Genomic DNA, 21,964 nt, shown 5'->3' with positions numbered 1-21,964 from the left:
TGTCCTGCTTTTGAAGGGCAGAATAATTCCATTCTAAGTTGCCCGTAACTTATGGGCTTTGAGGTTCATATGAGAAAACACTATTTCATATTTTACATTCTACCCATGACTTATGTTCTCACATACACACACAAAAAAAGATCTCAATACAAATGATTACAAATGCACAAAAATACTCTGCCAGTTTCTGTCTTTGCTCAGTATTTATAATTTTACCTTTATAGAACAATTGATTAATTTCTGTTCACCTTTAAATGAAAAGTGAAATCTTATAATCAACAATGTTGAAACTCAGTTATTAGGCTTTATGAAAGGGTTTTACAATAAAAAGTTCTAAAATGATTTCAGTATGAACAAATGAAGTCAATTAAAAAAATATATAAAGCATTTTGGCTTGAGTGGCTACACAGTTAAATAAATCTTTTCATTTCTTTCTTTCCAAAATGTTTTTTTGTGAGACCCATATGCCAGACAATGTATTTATTTTTACATATGACATCTTAACTTTGGGGAAAGGATGTAGATGGAAAGAAAAATGTCTTTGGAAAGAATTTCATAAACCTTTCAAAGAGCAGCTTCTTAATGCCCGTAGTAATGGGAAATTAAAATGGACAGGACTACCAAAATGATATGTTCACTTATTCATACATTTAAAGCAAGAGGAAGCAATGTTACTTTATAATCTAATCTCCTGAATTACACTGCCAGAATTTCCCTCAGTGATTGCAGCACCAAATTTCTCTGAAGGCTGTTCACAATAATGGGATTCAAATATTGGTTGAAAAATTCGTTTGTCTAACAAATCTCTGCCGTTAAGGTTATTTCTACAGTTAGGTGCCTATCGTGTATTCCAAACCCACACATATACACACATACATACGTCTGAAGGACTAACTGTGAGTGTAAGTATACCAGCCTGAAGATCACTTTCTCCTCCACATCAGCAAATAAGAGATGTACACAAAGCTGGATGAGGTCTTTTTTCTGCTGCATGAAAAGGAACCTCCTCAAGGTTCCCTCTTTCTTAATCCTCCCAATCTCATCAAGGTCTTTAATCAGTTAATGTTTTTTTTTTTTTTTTTTTTTTTTTTTGCAGCTGTTCTCTCTGTAAGATGAGTCAATAGTTTAGACTGCAGCACTGCTTAGAGTTATCTGAGGTGGCATTAAAAGTGGAGTTTAAAGATAGAGGGACCAAGGAACTTCCTTTCACACAGCACCAGTAAGCTCTTGTCAGGACAACTTTTATGAGCTGTGTTGCTGCTTTTCTAGCTGTGGAAAAGGCATGCTGCTAAATTTCGGTTCATGCCTTTTTTTTTTTTTTTTCTTTTTCAAATATTTAAGAAGCTGAGGGGACTGTTTTCAATGTTTGGTTATTTGTGGCTTCCTTTAATTGGAGTGTTAATGAAACCACATAAAACGCTGTCAACGTCTGGGCTTTGGTGTAAGATCTTAATTATCTGAGAACAGAAGACAGAGTGAGCTGACTAGTCTTTTAAGGAGCTGGGCCATAGGTGAGAAAGCACTTTGAATGAAATGAGGTATGGGAAGTGTAGTTGCCTATGGAAAACTAATCAACGTGAAAAAAATGGTGAAGACCAAGAAAATGTCCTGGTCAGCCTCATTTCAAATCTCACATCATGAAGCTACTAAGAGCGATATTCTACAATTTTGAAGGTCTAAAATTTCTATGCCTCCAAAAGGTGAGTAGAAATTAATCAGTGTATATTAACAAACGGCATTTGGAACCCTGAAGAAATTAATTATACAACCATAAAATAATTTATTATAGCTTTTGGAAGATTCTGAAAGAAACACCAGACACACATAGTTTTGAATTTGAGTCTTGATAGAGACAGCTTTGGCCATGACAGTCTACTCTCCATGACATCCAAAGTTCACATGCCATGAAGAAACAGTCCTGAATGCACTTTAAAAAAATGCCAAATAATAAAGAAAATAGCACATGAGTGAGAAGTAATCCAAGCAGAAATGTATAGTAACAGCACCTTACACAGACTTTTAATATTTTGTGAATTCTGTATGAAAAGGGGACTGATATTTAATGATATTTTCTTAAGAATGGACAGCATGTCTGAATTGGGGCAAGACAAAGGTGAACATAGCTCTTACAGCTTTGCCTATACATGTGAGTATTTTTCTAGTATAAGACAATATTCATACAAAAACATATGCTGTTGTCTCCAAGAAACATTTTAAGTAATTAGACAGCAAGATTTACTTGGTAGAAAATTTGAATGGAAATGTATTTTCTTTTTCAGAGCTTTTTTTTTTTTTTTCAAATGTTTAGCTCAAAATTTCTGTATTTCATTACAGTACTCTAATAAGTAAATTACCTTAAAACTAAAATTGACTTACATACTTTTGATATTCTGGTGGGAAACTGTTCTTCAGAAAGGAGCTATGGTATTTCTGAAATTTCTTAATTTAGTGAAAGCCAGTAATCCCCCAGAAGCCTCAGTAGCAGCATTTTTGCCATTCCTAGTAATAGGACTGGCTTTTAAAAATCTATAAACAGAAAACATTTTAGTTGGATATGAAATAAAGCCTATTGTATTTTTCATTTTGTTTGACTAGTTAAATCTGGTGTATACTGTATAACGTCCATAAATTCTACTTGCTGTGTGTGAATCATTTTAGTTGGTCAATAATTAAAAAATGTTTATATTCATGTTTCCTCAGTGTTTGTGCCTGATCAGAGGCTGTATACATTCTGCATGGTTTCACAACAGTGCTATAGTTCAGCATAGGCATTATGGGGCTACTTCTGGACAGTTTTGCAGCTCGTGTCCTCATGTACACAGGAGCACAGGCCACCAGCTCCTGGGGCCTGTCCCACCCACAGCCAGGGAGCAGAGCAGGCTGGGGCCATCGGGCACCTCCTTGGGGACATCAGCCGTTGGGTGAGGGTCAGGATCAAGCCTTTTACAGAGAATCAGGGTTGGACACAGCCACAGGATGGCTGGGCAGGACCATTGGGGTGGATCAGAGCCCAGGCCAAGGCAGGCACAGGCATTGGTGAGGAAGCTGAAGACAGACAGCTGAAGGTGAGCCCAAAACTGAGGTTAGATGGGAAGGGGGAGCAGGGCAGTCCCCAGGTGATGCTGGTCAGGGACATTAAGGCCTATTGGAGTGTTCAGGGTCTGGACAAACAGATGCAAATAACTTCAGCAAAGTAGCTCGGAGCAGTGGTGCTTTTGTACCTTGTCTTCTGATTATTACCACTTTAAGCAGTTCTGCTGTGTTTTCTTTGCTTCCAATTTGCTAACTCATTTTTTCTTGAGCTCCTCCTTTTCCTTTCTTTCTTATTACTTGTGTGAAATTGCAGGAAAAAAAGTCTGTAGTTTCTATATATTCATAATGTTTCAGTCTTGCAGTTTCTATATGTTCATAAATTCTCATGCAGCCTAAATTGCATGCTGCAGTGTTCAGACCTACAGTCTAGAAAAGATTGCCCGTAAGAGGTGAGTTTGCTTTTGCTTTGTCAAGTTAAGTACAAAAATCAAAATGTTTCCTGTTTGAAAAATAAACCATAGACTACCTGACAACTTCCTGGCAAATTTTCTTTCATTTTTTTTTTTTTTTTTCATGTATCATACACGCTTAGTTTAAAAAAATGGCAAACTTCTCCTTGAATTGGCAATTTTTAAATACAAATGCAAAGTGCCACCTAGTGGTCAATATCTGGGTAAGGTGTGTATATAAACAAAACTTTCCGGTATAAACCCACTGTTACATATTTTTACAAGTGAAGAAGCAGACATAGGTAAGCAAACTTGTAGCTCGCAGACTGGATTTCAGCAGGATGATGAATGCAGTGGCAATACATAAGCTGAAAAAGAAAAGAGAAATAAAATGATGCTTATAGTCTGTTACATTTCCTTTCACTATGAATTATCTGCAAATACATCACAAGCACTAAAGACCAAACATTCAAATAAGTAAGTAATCTCTTTTCAACTAACTAAGAATATCATCTGGAGGAACGGGGGGAGCATCAGAGTAGTGACACAGTAGCCAAGCTTATGAGCGAGTCATTGAACAAAGATTTTCTGGGAAGATGGATTGTTTGCTTGGATAGAGAGTGACTGAGAGTGACTCACCAGGGAAGTAACTGATGGACATGAAGAGGATGAAAAGAGTTTATGTGTAGGGTGCAGAAGAGTTCTTCTAGGCGTCACAGAAATAGGGATGAAGAACCCCCCCCTTTTTTTTTTTTCCTTTGCTAGCCTTATTAATAGGTAAAGTAGGAGGTAAAGAGAATGGCAGTAGAGATACTCAGAAAAGTTAGGGAGCCAAGGCAGAGCAGCAAGCTGAGTTGATTTTTCTGTGTGTAAATATCAAGGTGAAAGTACAAAAACATTCAAGGCTTGAGAATTTATTACAGCTGTATACAAAGACAGAGGCTAAATCCATGAATGAGCATAATTTATTTTTTTTTTAAATGAACATAAATATAATTTTGGATACTTAGAATAAAATAAACATTTTTGGTTAAATGTGTTAAATATAGAAAATTGCAGGGACTATATGAAATAAACATTGGAACATTTTACTTTTTGACATTTTCTAATAAGCTTTTAAAAATATTACTGCAATTATTGATAGAATACTTATTATAACTAAGGCATAAAACCTTACTTAAAGATATTCATTTAAATGTTTTGTATAAGAATTACTTAATATCCTTTGGAGGCAGTAGGAATCAGGTTTATGTATGCGGGAGATAGGTGAAACTTCCAGAGAATGAGCGTACTGAATGATTTTCTGAAATGTGGAAGTGATGAATAACAGTCCAGAAATCCTAACACTGACTGAATAAATGTCTTGACAGAGTAGTAGAGAGTGAGTATAGAAAGAAATCAATCAAGCTAGATATTCTATGTACAGAGACACATTAAACCTAGCCCTTATCTCGCCTTCATTTTCCAACAGTATAGATATTTGCAGCGCTTTAGGGAGCTCTACAGCCACTGGGGAAAACCAGTCAATTGTAGGGAGTGATCAACCTGGCCTATTTTCATGTGTCTTAGAATGGGGTGAATTGTGTTTTGTCACCCTCTGACAATATTTTATGTTTTCGTGTTAACTGTAAAAGGAGACCATGGTGGCAAAAGAGCAGTATCTGCTTAAAGTCTTGTGAATCCCACCTAGGTCTCCAGGTGTGACACATCTTGAATTTCCAAGATCAGTGGGAAACTAATTGCTATTTTTAATTGTGCATGGTTAAGCTTATGCTATACAGTAGATGGATGTTGTTGGGGTGGAAGAGACAAACTCATGCAAGTGTATGAACTTGTTAATCGTATCCCACCTCTGCAGAACAGGTACATTTTGCTAAGAGAAGAAAATGATATATGACTGCAATCTTGTCAAAACTATGTAGTAATAGGAGGGGGAAATGAGGAAAAGTGTAAGCTGAGAGACCAGAAAAGTGCATATTGTTTAGCAGTTGTACTTTCAGCAGTCTCTGTCAGCACAGAGTTCAGTAACACCAGAATTTCAGCTTTCATCCATAGACCAGTTTTCAGAAACACACTGTAGTCATTGAGTAAATATAAATGCCTCCAGGACATTTCAGCAGTTTTCTCAGATTTCCTGTACAATAATAAATAAGCCAGTAAATATGCATAAATCGAGACCTAATGTTCTTGGAATTCTGATGACGGCCACTCAGGTTTCACTTTCATGATTGCTGATGAATTTGAATGTAGGGTGGTTTTTTTTTGTTTGTTTGTTTTGTTTTGTTTTGTTTTCAGAAATACATCTTTTGTGTTATTTCATCTATTTGATTTAAGGAGTATGAAAGTGTCATTCTTTTCTCTGGGGTATATACCTGTAAAGTCCTAGGATACTGGGGAAAAACTGGGGTAAAAAGTATATTCCCTGGAAATTGTTTGTGACTTGTAATATTTTGAACATCAAAAACTTGTATATCATTTTACTTCCTTCAAGGTAGCTTCAAGATCTGTTGCAAATTTTATTGATGATTTTGGTTGGAATAGGACTTGGACTTCCATATTTCTATATGATATTTTATGTAAGTGAGCTTGAATAAGAATTGGGGCGCAGGGCAGATACTAATGGAGCTCTGAAGTCCACATTGTTCAGCTGCCTTTTTAGCAAAGCCTTAATCCAGTCCATTTAGTTGCATGGCATCAATTTGTAAAGGCTTCTGAACAGTTTGCAGGTTGCTGTATCAAATTCACCATCTTACAGAGTATGTGTTAAATAGAAGAGAAAATTTGTGAAAGTCATCAGCTTTTATGGCCAGCATGAACACTTCATGACTCATCTCAGCTCTCACTTGTTACTGAAAATGGGGATGAACTAAAAAGGTCTGAAGTCGCACAAGACGCTAATTATTCTTGTGTACTCCAGGATTTGTTTATGCTGGCTCAAGCAGTGCATCCATCCAAGCCAAACGAGTTTCATTTTGCCACTATAGTTCTGAGTGCTGGCAGATGAAGAAAATAGTTTCTTTGTCTTTCTGATTACTTCTATGTGATGTTGTCGACGTTATTTCTGGCTTAAAATCAATTGGAAAGGAAGCATGACCTGAATTGGCTAGGGTTAGCATTCTTTTACTTTGCATAAGCCCTGGTGTTACATCATAGAGAGTATGACTTAATTTTAAACTCAGAAAGCACCTAAGCATGTTTAAGTCCCATTGACTTCAATGAGTATCAAGATGACTTGCTCAGATTTAAAGTTCGTATTTTAAATTACATACAGATGGCCAAGTCAGCATGGCCTCAGAGCCATGTGTTAGTGTACTACTAACACTAAAAAAAAAAAAAAAAAAAAACTACATGTGCCAGAGGGAGTGTAAGGTAAAACTCGTGAGCCAATTCTTAATGAAATGTGTGAATGAACTGTAGGGGCAGATACACTAAAAAGCACACATGCTTTTTGCTTATGAAGAGAAAAAGAAGGTGATTATGGAGTTCAAAGAATCAGGTTGCACTGTCAGTCAGTTGTTAAAAACGCTCATTCAAGAGGTAAGAGTGAGTGAGTGAGTTGTCCACAGGAACAGGAACTTCTCAGCAGACTTTGGAATACAGATGGAATACTCTTACAGTTCCTAGTCCTAAGTCTTTACCCTAAGGTAAGGTTAAAAGAAGTCAGATATATTGGTCTAGGAGTCCAGAGTTACTAAAGGAACCAAAGCAATTAGTCCATTTTGAAGAAACTGGAAAACTTAACAAACCAAGGTTAGACACAAAGAATTAAACAGACAAGGGATCAGTTAGAACAAATGCAAATACTTAGGGTCTAGATTCTGCAACTGAATTAATAACTTCAGAATCTCTTGGGAAGAAATAAACATTTTTAGGATTAAATTGCTATAAACTCTATTAGGTATCTGTTTTAGAAATATATAAATTTAAACATGGGTCAGCAGTGCACCCTTAGGAAGATGAGGTTTACTTGTATACAGTGCTGCATTAGCAACCTGGTAGATCAAGGGAAGCAACTATTTGGCAGTTTTGAGGCTACATCTGGGCTCCATTTCTGGCGTCCTGTGTACAGGAAAGACATAAATTGGTTCAGCAGAGGGCACACAGATGACACTGAAATATGTGGCATATGAGGACTGACTGAAAGCTGTCAGTTTGGAGAAGAGTTATCTAATTGCTGTCTTCATCTATGTAATGGGCTTATAGGGAAGATGGAACCAGGTTCTTCTTGGAGGTGCACAGAAAAAAAGAAAAAGAAAAAGAAAAAGAAAAAGAAAAAGAAAAAGAAAAAGAAAAAGAAAAAGAAAAAGAAAAAGAAAAAGGAAAAGAAAGAAAAAGGAAAGGAAAGGAAAAGAAAAGAAAAGAAAAGAAAAGAAAAGAAAAGAAAAGAAAAGAAAAGAAAAGAAAAGAAAAGAAAAGAAAAGAAAAGAAAAGAAAAGAAAAGAAAAGAAAAGAAAAGAAAAGAAACCCAAACATCAATGAAAACAATCTGTAGCAAGGGAAATCCTAGTTAGATGCATGGCAAAATTCTTCACAGAGTAGTCAAACACTGGGCTGGGTTACCCAGACAGGTTGTGGTATCTCCATCTTTGGAGATTTTTGACACTTAACTGGAAACACCACTGACTAATCTGATACAAGTTTAAAGTTGACCCAGTTTCATATTGACCTTGACTAAAGGTCAATTATTCCGTGATTCAATGAGTTATACCTTAGGTTCCACTAATTATATTCGCTGAATGCAATGTCTGCATTTAGTGAAGTAAATCTGAATGTTCAATGTGCTGACAAATGGAAAAACTGCTTTTGTGTATGGGCCCAAAAGTCCAGGTGGCAGTATAAGTCATAGTATTTGGTTAATAAGTTGAGAATAATCATATGGAAATTTGTGTCCTGAAATTCTTGTTCAGTAACTTTCCACACCTTGAAAAGGAGGTGTGATATTGAGCCGGGAGCCTCAAGTGGTTTTGTTCACCAGCTATAAGTAATGTGGGAAGAACAGTGCAAAAGTGTCAGTTGTGTGAAACACGGCCAGTGGGAACTGCATGACTGTGGAAGGCCTTTCTCAAATATTGAGATGCCTTTTGACAACCACAGCCTAATTTAGTAGAGCATACTATTAATCTTCTACTACTACTTCTTCTTTTAATAATGAAGAATGAGGATAACCCAAACTCCTTTTTTTCTAAGCTGTGAAGAGTTTTCTTGATCTTTTAACTGTAAGGAAGAAGCAAAGTTTAGTGGACCTGCCCAAGCGATGTTTACTCACAGATTGACTTAGAAAATAACCCCATCTCCTGGAGCTCACTTCATAAATATTCATGCATAATACGCAGAGACACAGAAGGACCTGGCCTAAGCAATTGTCATTGCTTGGATCTTCTGGTCTTACTAACATGGGTATATGGGATGTTGAGAAAAGTTTTGCTATTTCTGAGGTTGCATCAGAACAAGGATTCCTCCTGTTATCTAACAAGGATGAGGATTGTTTCTTGACCTCTTTCCACCTCCTATAATTAACAGAAGCCTCCTATCAGGACAGTTTTCCCAATCTAATAAAACATAAAATAAAGTCATGGAGAGGAAGAGGTGGAGAGAGTGAAAGAGCGTGTACTTCCATGAAGAAAACAGTGGGCATGTCTGGCCAGTTGAATATACTTCAGGACCAGACCTACTCTAAGGACAGTAGATGAATCTGTATGCTCAGCTCCATATACTACTGGAGGACATCCTGGCTGCTCAGTGCCATCCTGCAGCCTACTGCATAAGCAAAAACACGTAGTAAAGCTGCCTACAAGTAGTCTGTAGCAGTGAGGCAATACAGAAGATGGCAGGTGGCATAACTGAGAAACACTTCTTCCCCCTCCTCTTACCTGCCCATCAGCTGCCACTAACAACACTTAGTCAATAATGCTATTCGACTATGACAAGTATTTATGCATTATAAAAGAGAGAAATAGCATCTTCTTTATTACAAATTGCATAAAAGGTGACAGTGGCAGGATGTAGGGGAGGATCTAACTTAGAAAGGAAACTTACCTGTGTTTCTGGACCCTCAGCTGTAATAAATATACAAAAGCATTCTTTGATTCTCTGTTACTTAGTTTTGGAGAGATGATTTTGTGAGTACATACACATTGTTCCAAGAATTCTCCAGTAATGATGTAGTCATGATGTCTGTGTTGCTGAGTTCAACAAATTACTTAAATATTTCTTTGTGATCATCAGTTTGTCTGTTAATGCAAATTAAAAAGTTAATTAAACAGTGATTAAGAGAGTCTCAAAACTTTGGATTGCCTGTAAACTATATTAATACTCAGAAGTTGCTTGTTACATTTTTTTAATGTATCTTAGCATTATGCCATCAAAATGACATAGTTTTGATGAGACATTTTGCAAACAAGTATATTAACTGACTTAAAAGAAGCTGGTTAATCAACAGACTTATGATTCCCTTAAAAATTTCATAGAAAATATTATCTTTGCCTATTTCTTTAAATAGTCTAAACTTTCTTGAACTACTTATCCAAAGCTTCTACCAAGTCTTACCTATTTACAGGATATATACAGTAGGGTGGTTAGAACCAAACTGAGCTTTCATGTCTGTTATTAATGTTTTTGTTACAGGATGTGTTGGAGTTTGGGATAACATCACTTGTTGGCGTCCTGCAAAGATTGGAGAGACTGTCACTGTCCCTTGCCCAAAAGTATTTAGTTTTTTTTCTGGAAAACCAGGTATTTCATTTTAAGGTTTATTTTTGCTGTGCTCTTTAGTATTTGATAAAATAATATGTTTTAAATGTTTACTTGCAATCGGTTTTATTTTTGTAAAGAGCTGTTCATGATACATTGTGAAAAGACCAATTTGTCTTTGTGGTCCATATGGTATTCTCTGAGGTGCTAAACATACGTTCTGATACTGCTCATCCAGGCTAAAGACATCGTTTGCTTTTTATGACCTGTTTATGTTAATTGTTAATGCAGCCAAGCCTGGCAGACCTCTTTAACAGTTGCCAATGGGTCACATATAGGTTGTTCCTTTTGTGCTTTTTATATTCCTTTTATACTGCTTTTTAGTGAAACTTGAAAGGAGCTTCCCAATTGTCTCATCAGATTGCTGAGACCTGTTTTAAGTCCACTGTCTTCTGCACAATCTTGTTGATATATCATGTGATATTACAGTTTAATTTTGCACTTTGCCTTGTCAGTGGGGTTTTAAAAATAGATCATGGAATCTTAGCTTTTCACATATGTATCTCAAAATGCAGCAGTAAAATTCTTATCCTTGTTGCCCAGGTGAGAAATCTTTGTCATGAGGAACTACGCAAAACTTACCACAGTGATTTAATTATGATTAATCTTCTAAATCTGTCTGTGGAGCCCTTTTCTAAAAATAAAACTTTGTGCAGAAATACTATCTTGGGATATGAATAAAATACCTTTATTCTGAAAACTGCTGATTAAGTCTTTTTCCAGTAAAAAGCAGACAAATAAAGCAATTTACAGATGAGCAAAGGTTTTCATTCCTGGAGCTGGTGAATCTTGATTAGTTTATCACGGATAGTCTAAACAGTTTATAAAGGAGCGAGTATGTGTAATCTTGACAAAATCTTGTGAAATCTATAAAAGCGTTCAAATTACTCAGTAGAAAATACTGTGTTGGCATAAGACAAGGCAAACTAATAAATATCAAACATTCTTAATGTGAATTAAATCACACTACTTCTCTTTGCCAAAAGCTAGAACATGCTTACTCTCTATGTAAAGTTTAGACTTTTGATATTTAACAACTCTTAGTATCTTGTATTACAATAACATTTTCTTTTTCTTATCTAAACTCTTCACAATGTTTTAAACTCTATCTCACTTGGGCATCAGGACAAAAAGGTCATTTCCTTTTTATCATTTGCCATAATTTGTCTTATACACAGCTTTTTTTTCATAGCCACCTGTTTACTGCTCGCTTGTGGAACTAATAGGGTGATTTTTTTAGAGGTGCCTGTTCAATTAAGAGGTCTTTTAAAATCTTGTAATTCTGTAATTTCAGAGAAGGAAGACAGCAAACATCTTGCATGGGTGATTCAATTATGGCCTAATTAAGTATCTCAGCACCTTTATAATTTGTTTATGTTCCACAATATATTGTTTATTTAATTTGTATACAGAACATTGCAACTTAACTTGAATCTTATGACAGGAAATTATCAAAATATCTATAAATGAGAAATCTAAATCTTTTTATTTATCTAGACTACTGAGATGTATTTTTTTTTCCTGGGAGGAAATTTAAATTCTTCTACAAAAAATATCTGGAGTACTTTATTATTCACAGAATTCTTCCAAGTTATGTGTAGACTTTTTTAATACCTTTAATACATTTCTTTAAATGATTTCTTATTTTAAACTGGGAATTTAAAAAAAATAGTTGTCATCTCATCTTCACAGCTCTTGGAGAACTGGCTCTTAATTTCTTCTGTGATGATCAGAATTATAGTTTAAGCATACCACGCAATTCTCTACTGAACATTTAATGACTTCACCTTAAATGACTGTTTGCTATAAAAGCAGTCATATTATTCTATAGTGCTTCCGTATTACATACCAATGTACATATATGAATATCAGGTAGTTATTCAGTGAAGTTTCATATTAAAATGTATGTGTCAAGTAACATCATAGGTTTTAAGTTTGGTTGTTATCTGAAATATTAATTGCATAGAAAGATGGTACAGAAATACCCAATGCCTTCCATAGAACTTGGCCTAACTGTTTAAGTTAGATGGCCTTAAAATACTTACAGAAGAAAATACTATAACATATTGCATACATAGTCTTTTTCTTGCAAAAATAGCTTTGACATAGTTTGTAGTTCTGTTAAAATGTTCCTCTGCCTGATCAGAGAATCTTCATGTACTTTTAAAATGAAAACTCTTCAGAATGTATAAATAGGTTACATTTTCTTTAAAAAATGTAATGTCTATGCCAAACTGCAGAAGTGGTTCTGTAGTTTGAGAAGATACTGTGGGTTGAGGTCAAGGTCTAGTTACAAGCTAGAGAGATTTTGTAGTTTGTTGGTCAACCCTTTGGTAGGATATTTACAACTTTCAGCTGAAGACTTTATACAAAGAAGAAATTCCAGTAACCAATGAGCAAGATAAAAATCACAAAGGTTTTAGTTTGGAGTGTATATAAACACATTTAGTTATTTTTGGACAAAGCTGATCTGTGACACGTAAAATTGTTCCTGGGTGATGGAAAACAGACTTCTCCATATCAGTTAAAGACCAGTAGTAACCTCCAAACCATAGCAATATGTTGTTATAAATTCAAGCATCATAGATATAAAAATTTCTCTAGGAAAGGTGAAGGGAAGTAGCTCAAGATTTAACATTGTAAGGATGTTATAATAATTTTAATGACTATCCTTTACTTTGACATCAGACTCTTCAGTTTTCTATTTAAGCTGTTCCATACTATATACACATTAGTGCATATTTGTTAGAGTAAGGAGTAGTATCATGGGTTGTCCCAATTTCATTTGAGTGACTTTACAGGGGAAAAGAGTCAACTTCTCAGTTCCAATCAAAAGCTTAGTTTGAAATAAACTGTTCAAAATTACTTTCTAACTATACTTACACATTTCCTGTACCTTCCATAACTACATTGTTTCAATGTTTGGTTCAAAGGATGAGATTCAAGATATGTATTTATTTCATTGTTCTTCAACGTATCACCAAATTTGGCATTTAGAATGCATTACCAACCCTACCAAAATTTGCTGTAGCAGTAATTTTTCACCTTAATATTTAAGAGCTTTAATAACTCATAAGTTCATTTGTTACTGCCTTCTCAAGAAAGCTTAAATAGGAGTTCAGAACAATTATCACTTAAATTTCTTTTCTATCAGATTACCTTATCTACAAATTAGCCCTTCTATAGAGTGAGCTGAAAGCCTTCATTCAGTATACTTTAGACAAAATAAATTTCAGAGTTTTGCAGATGTCATAGAAATAGCTATTATACCAGAGCAGAAGCCTGCAATCACAGCTTGGAATTGCTTTTGTTTTTCTTCAGTGCAAAGGCAACTCAGAACAACATTAAAAGCCAAAGTAAAATTAATGAAGAGTACATGAGAGGAAATGGCTGAGTATGCAGGGGAGCTAGGAAATAGAGCATGTTAGCTCTATTCTGTTATTTACAGAAGATGGCAATGTTAGATTGATTAACAGTTCATCAATGAGCAGACTTTTGAGTCCTCCTGATTTAAACTCTCAAATTTTGCTTTACAGGAAATATTAGCAAAAATTGTACGAGTAATGGATGGTCAGATATTTTTCCTGACATCTTCAGTACTTGTGGATATAATGACTATGAGGATGAGTATAAGGTAGGAAAAACATTCTTTCTATTCATTTAGATGCTGGTGTTCAAAAGAAACATGGTCTGCTTCCAAATAACTCACATTTTGCTCTATCAGAATTAATGGAATTCTGTAGATGTTTTTGGTAACATCAATTGCCATATGCTTGGATTTCAAAGACAAAGACAAAAACAGAAATGTGGAACTCATTGACCTCCTGAAACTCAAGACTATAAACAGGTGTTAATTTCAGTAACACCTTTGTCTGTAACACCATGGGTCTGTATTTCTGATACTGCAGTGTTACTGGGCTTGTGAACAGTGTATATAAAGTAATAATCTGTTGATAATATATGTACCACTTGATCACTTGTGTGTGTTTAAGTTATCAGATTTACATTGGACTTCAAATTGCATTACTGAATAGAAATGGTTCAAAAAGCTATTGAGATATCTTAAATATAGCAAAAATGGAAACCTTAATTTGTTCAATTTGTAAAACTATTCCTTGTTTTCTGTTGTTGAGGGTAGTGCTTTTTCCATGACATCTTACCTACTTTCTATCAGTTTGTCTGCTGAGACTAGCAGTGCAAGATTTTGTTTACAGGCATGAGCTCACAGTGTCAGTAGAACTTTTGTTATCATGAACAGATGAAGTCATCTCATGAATACTTTGCTGGTTGTTTTTTCCTGAATTGTAGTATGTGTGGAACAACTATAGCAGACCTCTTCCAGCTGTTTTACAGAGGTGTGCTGGTTTCTAGCTAAGATATGCAGTTTTTGTCATCTCTTTCTGTATTTAAAAGCCCTTCCAGCACTATAGTTGAAAACAGGTAATAAAGAAAATAGAATATGTTGCTTTACTGTCCTTTCTGTAGACACATTCCAAAACATCAGTGTCATCTGATTGCTCATAACACACACGTAACTGCTAAAACTGCTGTTTTAAAACACTATAATCATCTGAAACATTGTCATATGGTGGCAAAATTGGTCAAGACATAAAAAAATTAAATTAACAAATGATATTATTTCAAGTAGTAAGATTTACTTAATTAGCAGAAGAAGGAAGTAGTATGAATTGAAAAACAGTTTTTGTTTTACGTATTTGTTGGTAATTTGAAGTAGTAATTTGAAATGCAAGTACTGAAAATTTGAATGAAAATTGAAATGCAAGTAATTTGAAATGACTGTACTTGCAGGAATTAACCTAGAGAAACTGGAAATAGGAAGTAGTAGTGACATTTGAATAAGCCTGATAAAGAGCAAATAATAAACCAACAAGGAAGAAAAAAAGAAGAAATATGGAAAGCAGGTACAGAAAAAAAAACATTAGCAACAGCACAATGGACAGAATATCCTAGACATCTACCATAGATACTATATGACACGAGCGCATAGCATGTTGCAGGGATGGAAAGTGGAAAATGCATTTCAAGCAACATGGCCTGAGGGTCTTTGTCCTCTTTTTTCATCTACCAGTGTCATTGCTCTGAGAATATTCTTTGCCTGACTATCATAAGCTGGTTATTTTGGTGAGACATGGCAATAACTCTTTTTCAACCTCAATTTGACAAGTCAAAAATAAATATTTATACAATGGTGCTGGCTTGCCACAGGGCAGGTTGTTCCTGTGCAAATACTATATTTTAATGCAAATATGCAACTGTCATAGGGCTGTTTGGTTGGCTTTGGTAGCTAAAGAAAGGATGAAATTATCAGAATATAATCTGAAAAGGGAAACAGGAAAGCATATGTTTAAATCCATCTCTTTGTGGGAGGAAATATAAATAATGATAGTATCTTTCAGTAGATTTCAGAGATTTCAGGAGGCATTCAAATGCCAACTGTTAACACAGAAAGGAGATATTTTCTTCTATTTGAATCTTAGAGCTCAGTGGTAGCACCTCAAAACAAAATGTTTTTCCTCAACATTAGTCATCATATTTCATTTGCATTTGACCTAGAATTTCAACAAAAAGAGTTAAAAATTAAATCCTAAGTCTTCAGGTACAAAATACTTTGGACACAAAAATTTCATGTGACAATATGCTTTGCAGGCAATGTATGAGGTTACTCTCAGAGTTACAGTAACTAAGGCCATAATATTTTAGGAAAGGTGACAAAATACTTTTCTTATTGTTTTATTTAATTATTGTATTTAATTGTCTTAAATTTTCTTTTGTATGCTTTCTCTGAAGAAAATGTTTGGAGAGGAGATAGAAACTCTCTTTGCAGGTTGCTGCCTGTAACTTCACTGCTGAATGAATTTCCATTAGATATCCAATTAAGTATTTATTCTGGTCTTTTACATATTTTAACTATTTATTCTCTATTTTTATGGTCTTTTAGGATACGGACTTATATCTCTAACTTCAAAATATATATGTATATTTCTATAAATATGTGTATTATGTGTATAAATATGTGTAAATATAAGTATGTATATTTCCATACATATTTTATATTTATATTTATATTTTATATTTTATATTTATATTTATTTAAATATATGTGCATGTATGCACACACATATGTATGCACACACATATGTATCTCCAGATATGCACCTGTTTCAAGCAATTTTGAATATTATGGAAGAGGTTGAGAGAAAGACATTGGCGAACAAATATTGAAGAGGTGATTAATTCATAGGTACCAAATTTTTAGACTGAAAGTGCACTGAAATGAGAAAGTTTAAATAAGATACTGAAAGCAGGTCACCCATTATTTCTCTGCCAAGGTCACCGATACTGTTCAGGGTATGAAAAATATCACTGTTTCCACAGTTTTCATTGATTTTACTCAGAGTTAAAGCATTCAATTTTTATTCTATGTCAAATGGTATTTTAGCAGATTCTATAAAAAGAAAATATTTGCATAACATTTTGAAATTAACAATAAGTTGCTGATGCAGAATCCTTAAATAGAATGTTTTATTTGATATTAGATCTTAGTTTAGTAGTCTTCAGTGCTTGTCTGTATTTATAGACTACTTTGGCAAGTGTGACTGAACAATTGTTGTCATCACATAAGACTGTGTATTTAAACCTTTATTATATACTTCCAATCTCGTTCCTATAAGAAAATTAAATGCTGCTAACCTTCAAGATCATGTTTTAGCTTCATCCCAGTCGTTCAAATAAGTATCTTCTTTTTTTCCTTGTGTATTTCTGTTGAGCTCGTGGCACCACAATGGCAAAATGAGTGAATTGATTTGACCATGCTAGAAAAATATGTCAAGGTGTGTTAACCCAACCTAAGTCTTGTTGCAACCTTTTTTTTTCATGTGAATATATTTTGACATCTTTTATCTAGACTCATGAGTATTAGCTGTCCTCATAGGGTATTAGACTCTCTGCATTACTAACACAAGGCAAGATGCATGGTGAATGTAAAGGACTGAAATATGTACACTTTATTTAAAGTACTGAGTGGGTCAGTCAATACAGTTTATCTAATTTTAGTCTAAATTGGCCCAAGGTTTATTAAATCACACACCATACAATAAATATAAGTCACAGGCTATGTGATTTGAATACTTGGGTCATATGAAGAGAAAGATCCTCAGTGCTATTACACATGAGGATACTGCTTGTGTATACGTGGAAGCATTGTTGCTGAAAGAAATATCCTCCTGTTTGGCAAGTTGCCTGAAGCAACCACTCTTAGGCTGCTGTCATAATATCCTAGGTGTGTTCCTCGAGGTACACAACCCAAGACAGTTGGAGTCATGGCAGCGAGGTCAGGTTTGTCTGACTTGGACAAACTCTGTCTTGAATTTCTGTAGCTACCTTTAGAAAACAGATCAATTACTACTATCTATGAAGTGCATCATTGCCCTAGATCATTTGTCCCAAATCTAAATTGAATGCTTCCCTTTCAAGAAAATGTAATGCAGGTTGCTGTCTACCAATGCTGTTTTGTGTGCTTGTGAGTCATGCTATTGTTATTTACATTACATTCCGCAGTTTTCATTACTTTTTCATAAGATGCAATTAAGAGATCAGTATACCTTAAAATAAATACAAAATCTTCTTCTACTGGCTTCAAGTGAGAAGGACCGGGCTTGAATATAATCTGATATTCTCTTCTGTGGGAGTGCAGTGGAAATTTAATTTATTAATTGCAGATTGCCCACAGACTCTGCGAAATGTCTGTACATACTGAGAATGTTCACATTCACCGGTACACATATACTGGTATATATTTACACAGGAAAGTAATGAGGTTTTTGTGTTGTTAAAATTGTCATCTCTCCTTTATTATTTGAACTTTGAATAAGATGATATTCTCATTAAACAGCTAAAATTAATCTCTATTTTTAATAGGTACTTTAAGCATTGCTGGTCTCTTCTTTTCTTGGATGATATTTAGGCTTCAAGTGAACTGAAGGAGAACCATGTTGAAAAAGGGATATCATTAATTTGTTATATACAGATGGTTAAATACTGAGGAATACAAATTTTATTAGATATATTTTTAGTAAATTCTGTTCCATGCCATGTCAACTAAAAATGTGTGCCTAATAATAAATAAGCAAATTGTACATAACATATCATCCATTTCTTTATTTCAGTATATATTTTTACTCTCATATTAAGTGCTACAAGTGTTTAGAAATGGCTACTGTGTTGTTGAAGTTAATTTTACAAAAGGAAGGAACTTTTTTTTTTTTTTTTGTAATATTCATATTTACATTTGCTGGTTTCAGTATTTCTAATGCACTGAACTAATTTATGAGGCCCAAATAATTTTATATTGATTGTGCAGTTTAAGGTTTTCTGATACATTCATCCAATATCAACATTTGAATATTGTGGAATGTACTCTGACACCTATATTATAAAAACGTGAGAGCTCATATTTTAATATAATTGCAAAAATCACATTTGTGAATACTAGACTGTTACGTACAGTATTACAGGAATACACTGGACCCCAGAATAAATAAAATAGCATCATCTGTGATTATAATGATCATACTTCAGTAGTGATATTTTAGTAGTTATATATATTAGTAGTTATATTTTTTGATGAAATAAATAGGGAGGTTTGTGTTCATCTTTTATGTCAATGGTAATATCTGGTCAATAGTGAAACTCCTTTGGACAAAGAATCCACTCCTATACCTCACTTCTTTCGACACGTTTTTAGCACAGAATTACCCTCTCACCCCTAGAGGTCCTTCCAAACCAAGGCTGACGTGGAAAGATCCCCTGGGTAACTGTAACCTTTACTAGGAACTTTCTGCACTGTCTGTTCTATAAGCAAAGAGTATTTCTGTCTCCTAAACTTAATAAAAATAACATGAAACTAACTTTGAAGGATGCATTAGCAGAAAAAGTTGTCCATTTTTTGTCCAAAAGTAAACAAAACAAGAGTGCGTAAGAACAAATCTTACCAAAAATGTATGGCAAGTTACACAAATTACACAAATTTATAATAAAACAAGTTATTTTTGTGTGTAGTGTTTTCATAGACTTGTAAAATCTATTAAAATTAGTTAGCCACAAAAAAAAAAAAAAAAAAAAAAAGTCTAAACTTCTTAGTATTAGGTCTTTATTGTCTAGAAAATAGACATAATGTAAATGTTTCCATACAATTGTGAAAATCATAAGCTACTGTTTTTTGTAGTGCCTAACCACCAACTGAGTTGGTTTACTGGTTGTAATTTGAGTATTTTCCTCAAAACACAAAAAGTAAATTGTTGAATTTCAGTTTTGGAATCAGTATTGCTCAAATAACCATGTGAATATTTTGCAAGGCCACCTATTCTTAATCACATTACAAAAATGCCATTTTTGTTACACTTGCAGAAATTTTCATGTCATTTCAATTTCATAATTGTCATTTCAATTCCGTGCTTTAATTTTTAATTGTCATTTCAATGCGTGCTTTAAATCAGTTTATGATTTGAATGGAGTTACAAATTCTGAAGGGGGGTTGATATTTTCTCTTTGTTAATATCTTTCAAAAATATATATATAATTTAGTTTTAAATTCTGGTTTGGTCAGTCTATACTCATTTTACTCATTTTACTTCTGTCAGTCTAATTTTTTTAATTAAGCCTAGAGGTTAAGCTGAAGTTTAACTATGGCAGACTATGTTTGACACAAAATAGTGAATAAGGAATAAAATATGCCCAGATTACATGAAAGAGATTAATTTTCCCTTGTTATCAGATTTTGTATTATTTTGTCTATTTGTTTTGGAGTAATACAATATGAAGAGTCTGTTTCTAAATTGTACAATGTAAAATAATATAGAGTAGTGACAAATATTTGATAGTTATATCTAGGTCAGGATTTTTCTAAAGTAATTTATTTTTCTGTATTTTGACTGCCATGACACAATGTGGGTTTTCATCTTTTTTTTTTTTTAATATTTATTAAATACATAATTTCAGAACATCATTTCCTTTTTTCCTTTTTTTCTGAGTCTGTAAGAGTTACATAGGTCTTACAGGCATAGTAAGATATTTTGTTTACTCTCATACAGAAAATTTAAGGAGTAGGATTACATCCATTCTCATATTGAACCTGGTAAAGTAATGCTAATCAGCTAAATATTTTACTTGTTTCTGCAAATCTTAACACACAAATTCAAATAATTATAAATTTTGAAATAACAGATTCAAGATCTATTTGCATTAACTTAGCTTTGTAATAGTTTGAGAAGCAAGGCTATCTTTTGATCAGTAGAAAATCATATAATACTTGACCAGTAAAATGACCTGAAAGAAGGAATGTGCTCATTCACCACATTTTCAAGTGTAGAATAGATTTACCTAAAAATCTGTGCATTGTGTGCACAATGTGTATGATAAAATCATTTCTATTGTGTAATTGTTCTTTATTTGCTTGTACTTAGTTTGAACAAAATGGCCATGGTCAGTGTTATGGTAATGTGAAAGTACTCTTGGCTGATTAGCTGTCTGCTCCTTCAATGTTGACTTATACCTCCATGTAGCTATTTCGTATTTGTTCATTTGGCAGGTGGATGGCCAGCAGATAGATTCAGTCCTACTGGCACTGAAAGCTAAACTAAAAGTACACAGGATTCTTGTTTTAGTTTTAGTCAGACTTTTTGTTGTAGGGGTCATGTGTGTGTACAGAAAGCCAGAAACGTTATTTTAAATAATGTATGTTTTTTTCTTCTGCAGGAAGACATCCTCTTCCTACTGGGTAGAAGTGACAGGAGTCATTTTACATCCAAGCTGCCTGACAGTTACTGTCAAGCTGAGTATGTAGCTAGAGGTTAAATTAGAGGCACTATTACATTAGTGTGGCTGGATATCTGATGTTTTGTTAGAAAGTTCATGTGGGGTTTCATCCTTTCTTCATTTAATAATTCTGAACTCAGATACAAGTAAGATAAGTCCAATTTCAAAAGATTTGGTCAAAGGATTTTCTCTGAAATATATTCAGATTTTTCAAGACAGTACAAAAGTAACTTCTATCAGAGAAATTCTGATAGAAGAATGAAACAAGTCCAGCTTTGTCTTTGGGCATGTTTCAATCAACCAAACACTATTTAGATGGGATAGAAGGAAAAAATCCTTTACCACGAGAGTGGTGAAACACAGGAACAGGCTGCCCAGAGAAGTTGTGGATGAACCATCGTGGGAAGTGTTCAAAGTCAGGTTGGACTGGGTGTTGAGAAACCTGTTCTAGTGAAAGCTATCTGTGCCCATGGAAGGGGAGTTGGACTTGGTGATTTTTAAGGTCCCCTCCAACCATTCTAAGACTCTTTGATTCTGCAATTCAAACCAGAACTACTTTCTTTACACCAAATTAAAAACCCTCTCTTATTATAGTCTAATGGCTGAAAAATATTTAAAGTAACATTTTCAGTTCTGTATTCTCAAAACCTGTCATGTAAGTTTGTTCATAGACTGCAAAGACTTTTGTAAGTTTATGCAGCTGAATGCAATTTATATACATACATGTACATCCACAGTTAGTGTTATTATACAATAATCCAGCTCCCAGCTTGAATTATGTGGTTTTACAATGTCTTCAAAATCTGACAAGATGAAGGACCTTTCAATTTTCAAATCCTATGAATACAGTGAATATAACTGATATAGTTCCATCTGCTTCAATAGGTGACTTGTAGTGT

The 21,964-nt window shown here is 34.2% G+C and overlaps 1 protein-coding gene across 1 annotated transcript in view; it reads left to right on the top strand.

Annotated features, from left to right (window-relative positions):
- VIPR2 (vasoactive intestinal peptide receptor 2) overlaps positions 1-21,964 on the top strand; it is a 64,168-nt gene that overhangs the window by 6,802 nt on the left and 35,402 nt on the right. Inside the window, exons 3-4 of the mRNA XM_084511198.1 lie at positions 10,107-10,214; positions 13,769-13,866. Of these exons, the coding sequence (XP_084367324.1) occupies positions 10,107-10,214; positions 13,769-13,866 (206 nt within the window). The remainder of the gene's footprint in view (positions 1-10,106; positions 10,215-13,768; positions 13,867-21,964) is intronic.

The sequence above is a fragment of the Aythya ferina genome, assembly GCF_964211825.1.
Source record: "Aythya ferina genome assembly, chromosome: 2".
In the NCBI taxonomy this organism is placed as follows: domain Eukaryota; kingdom Metazoa; phylum Chordata; class Aves; order Anseriformes; family Anatidae; genus Aythya; species Aythya ferina.
This window is presented reverse-complemented; position numbering and strand designations above follow the sequence as displayed.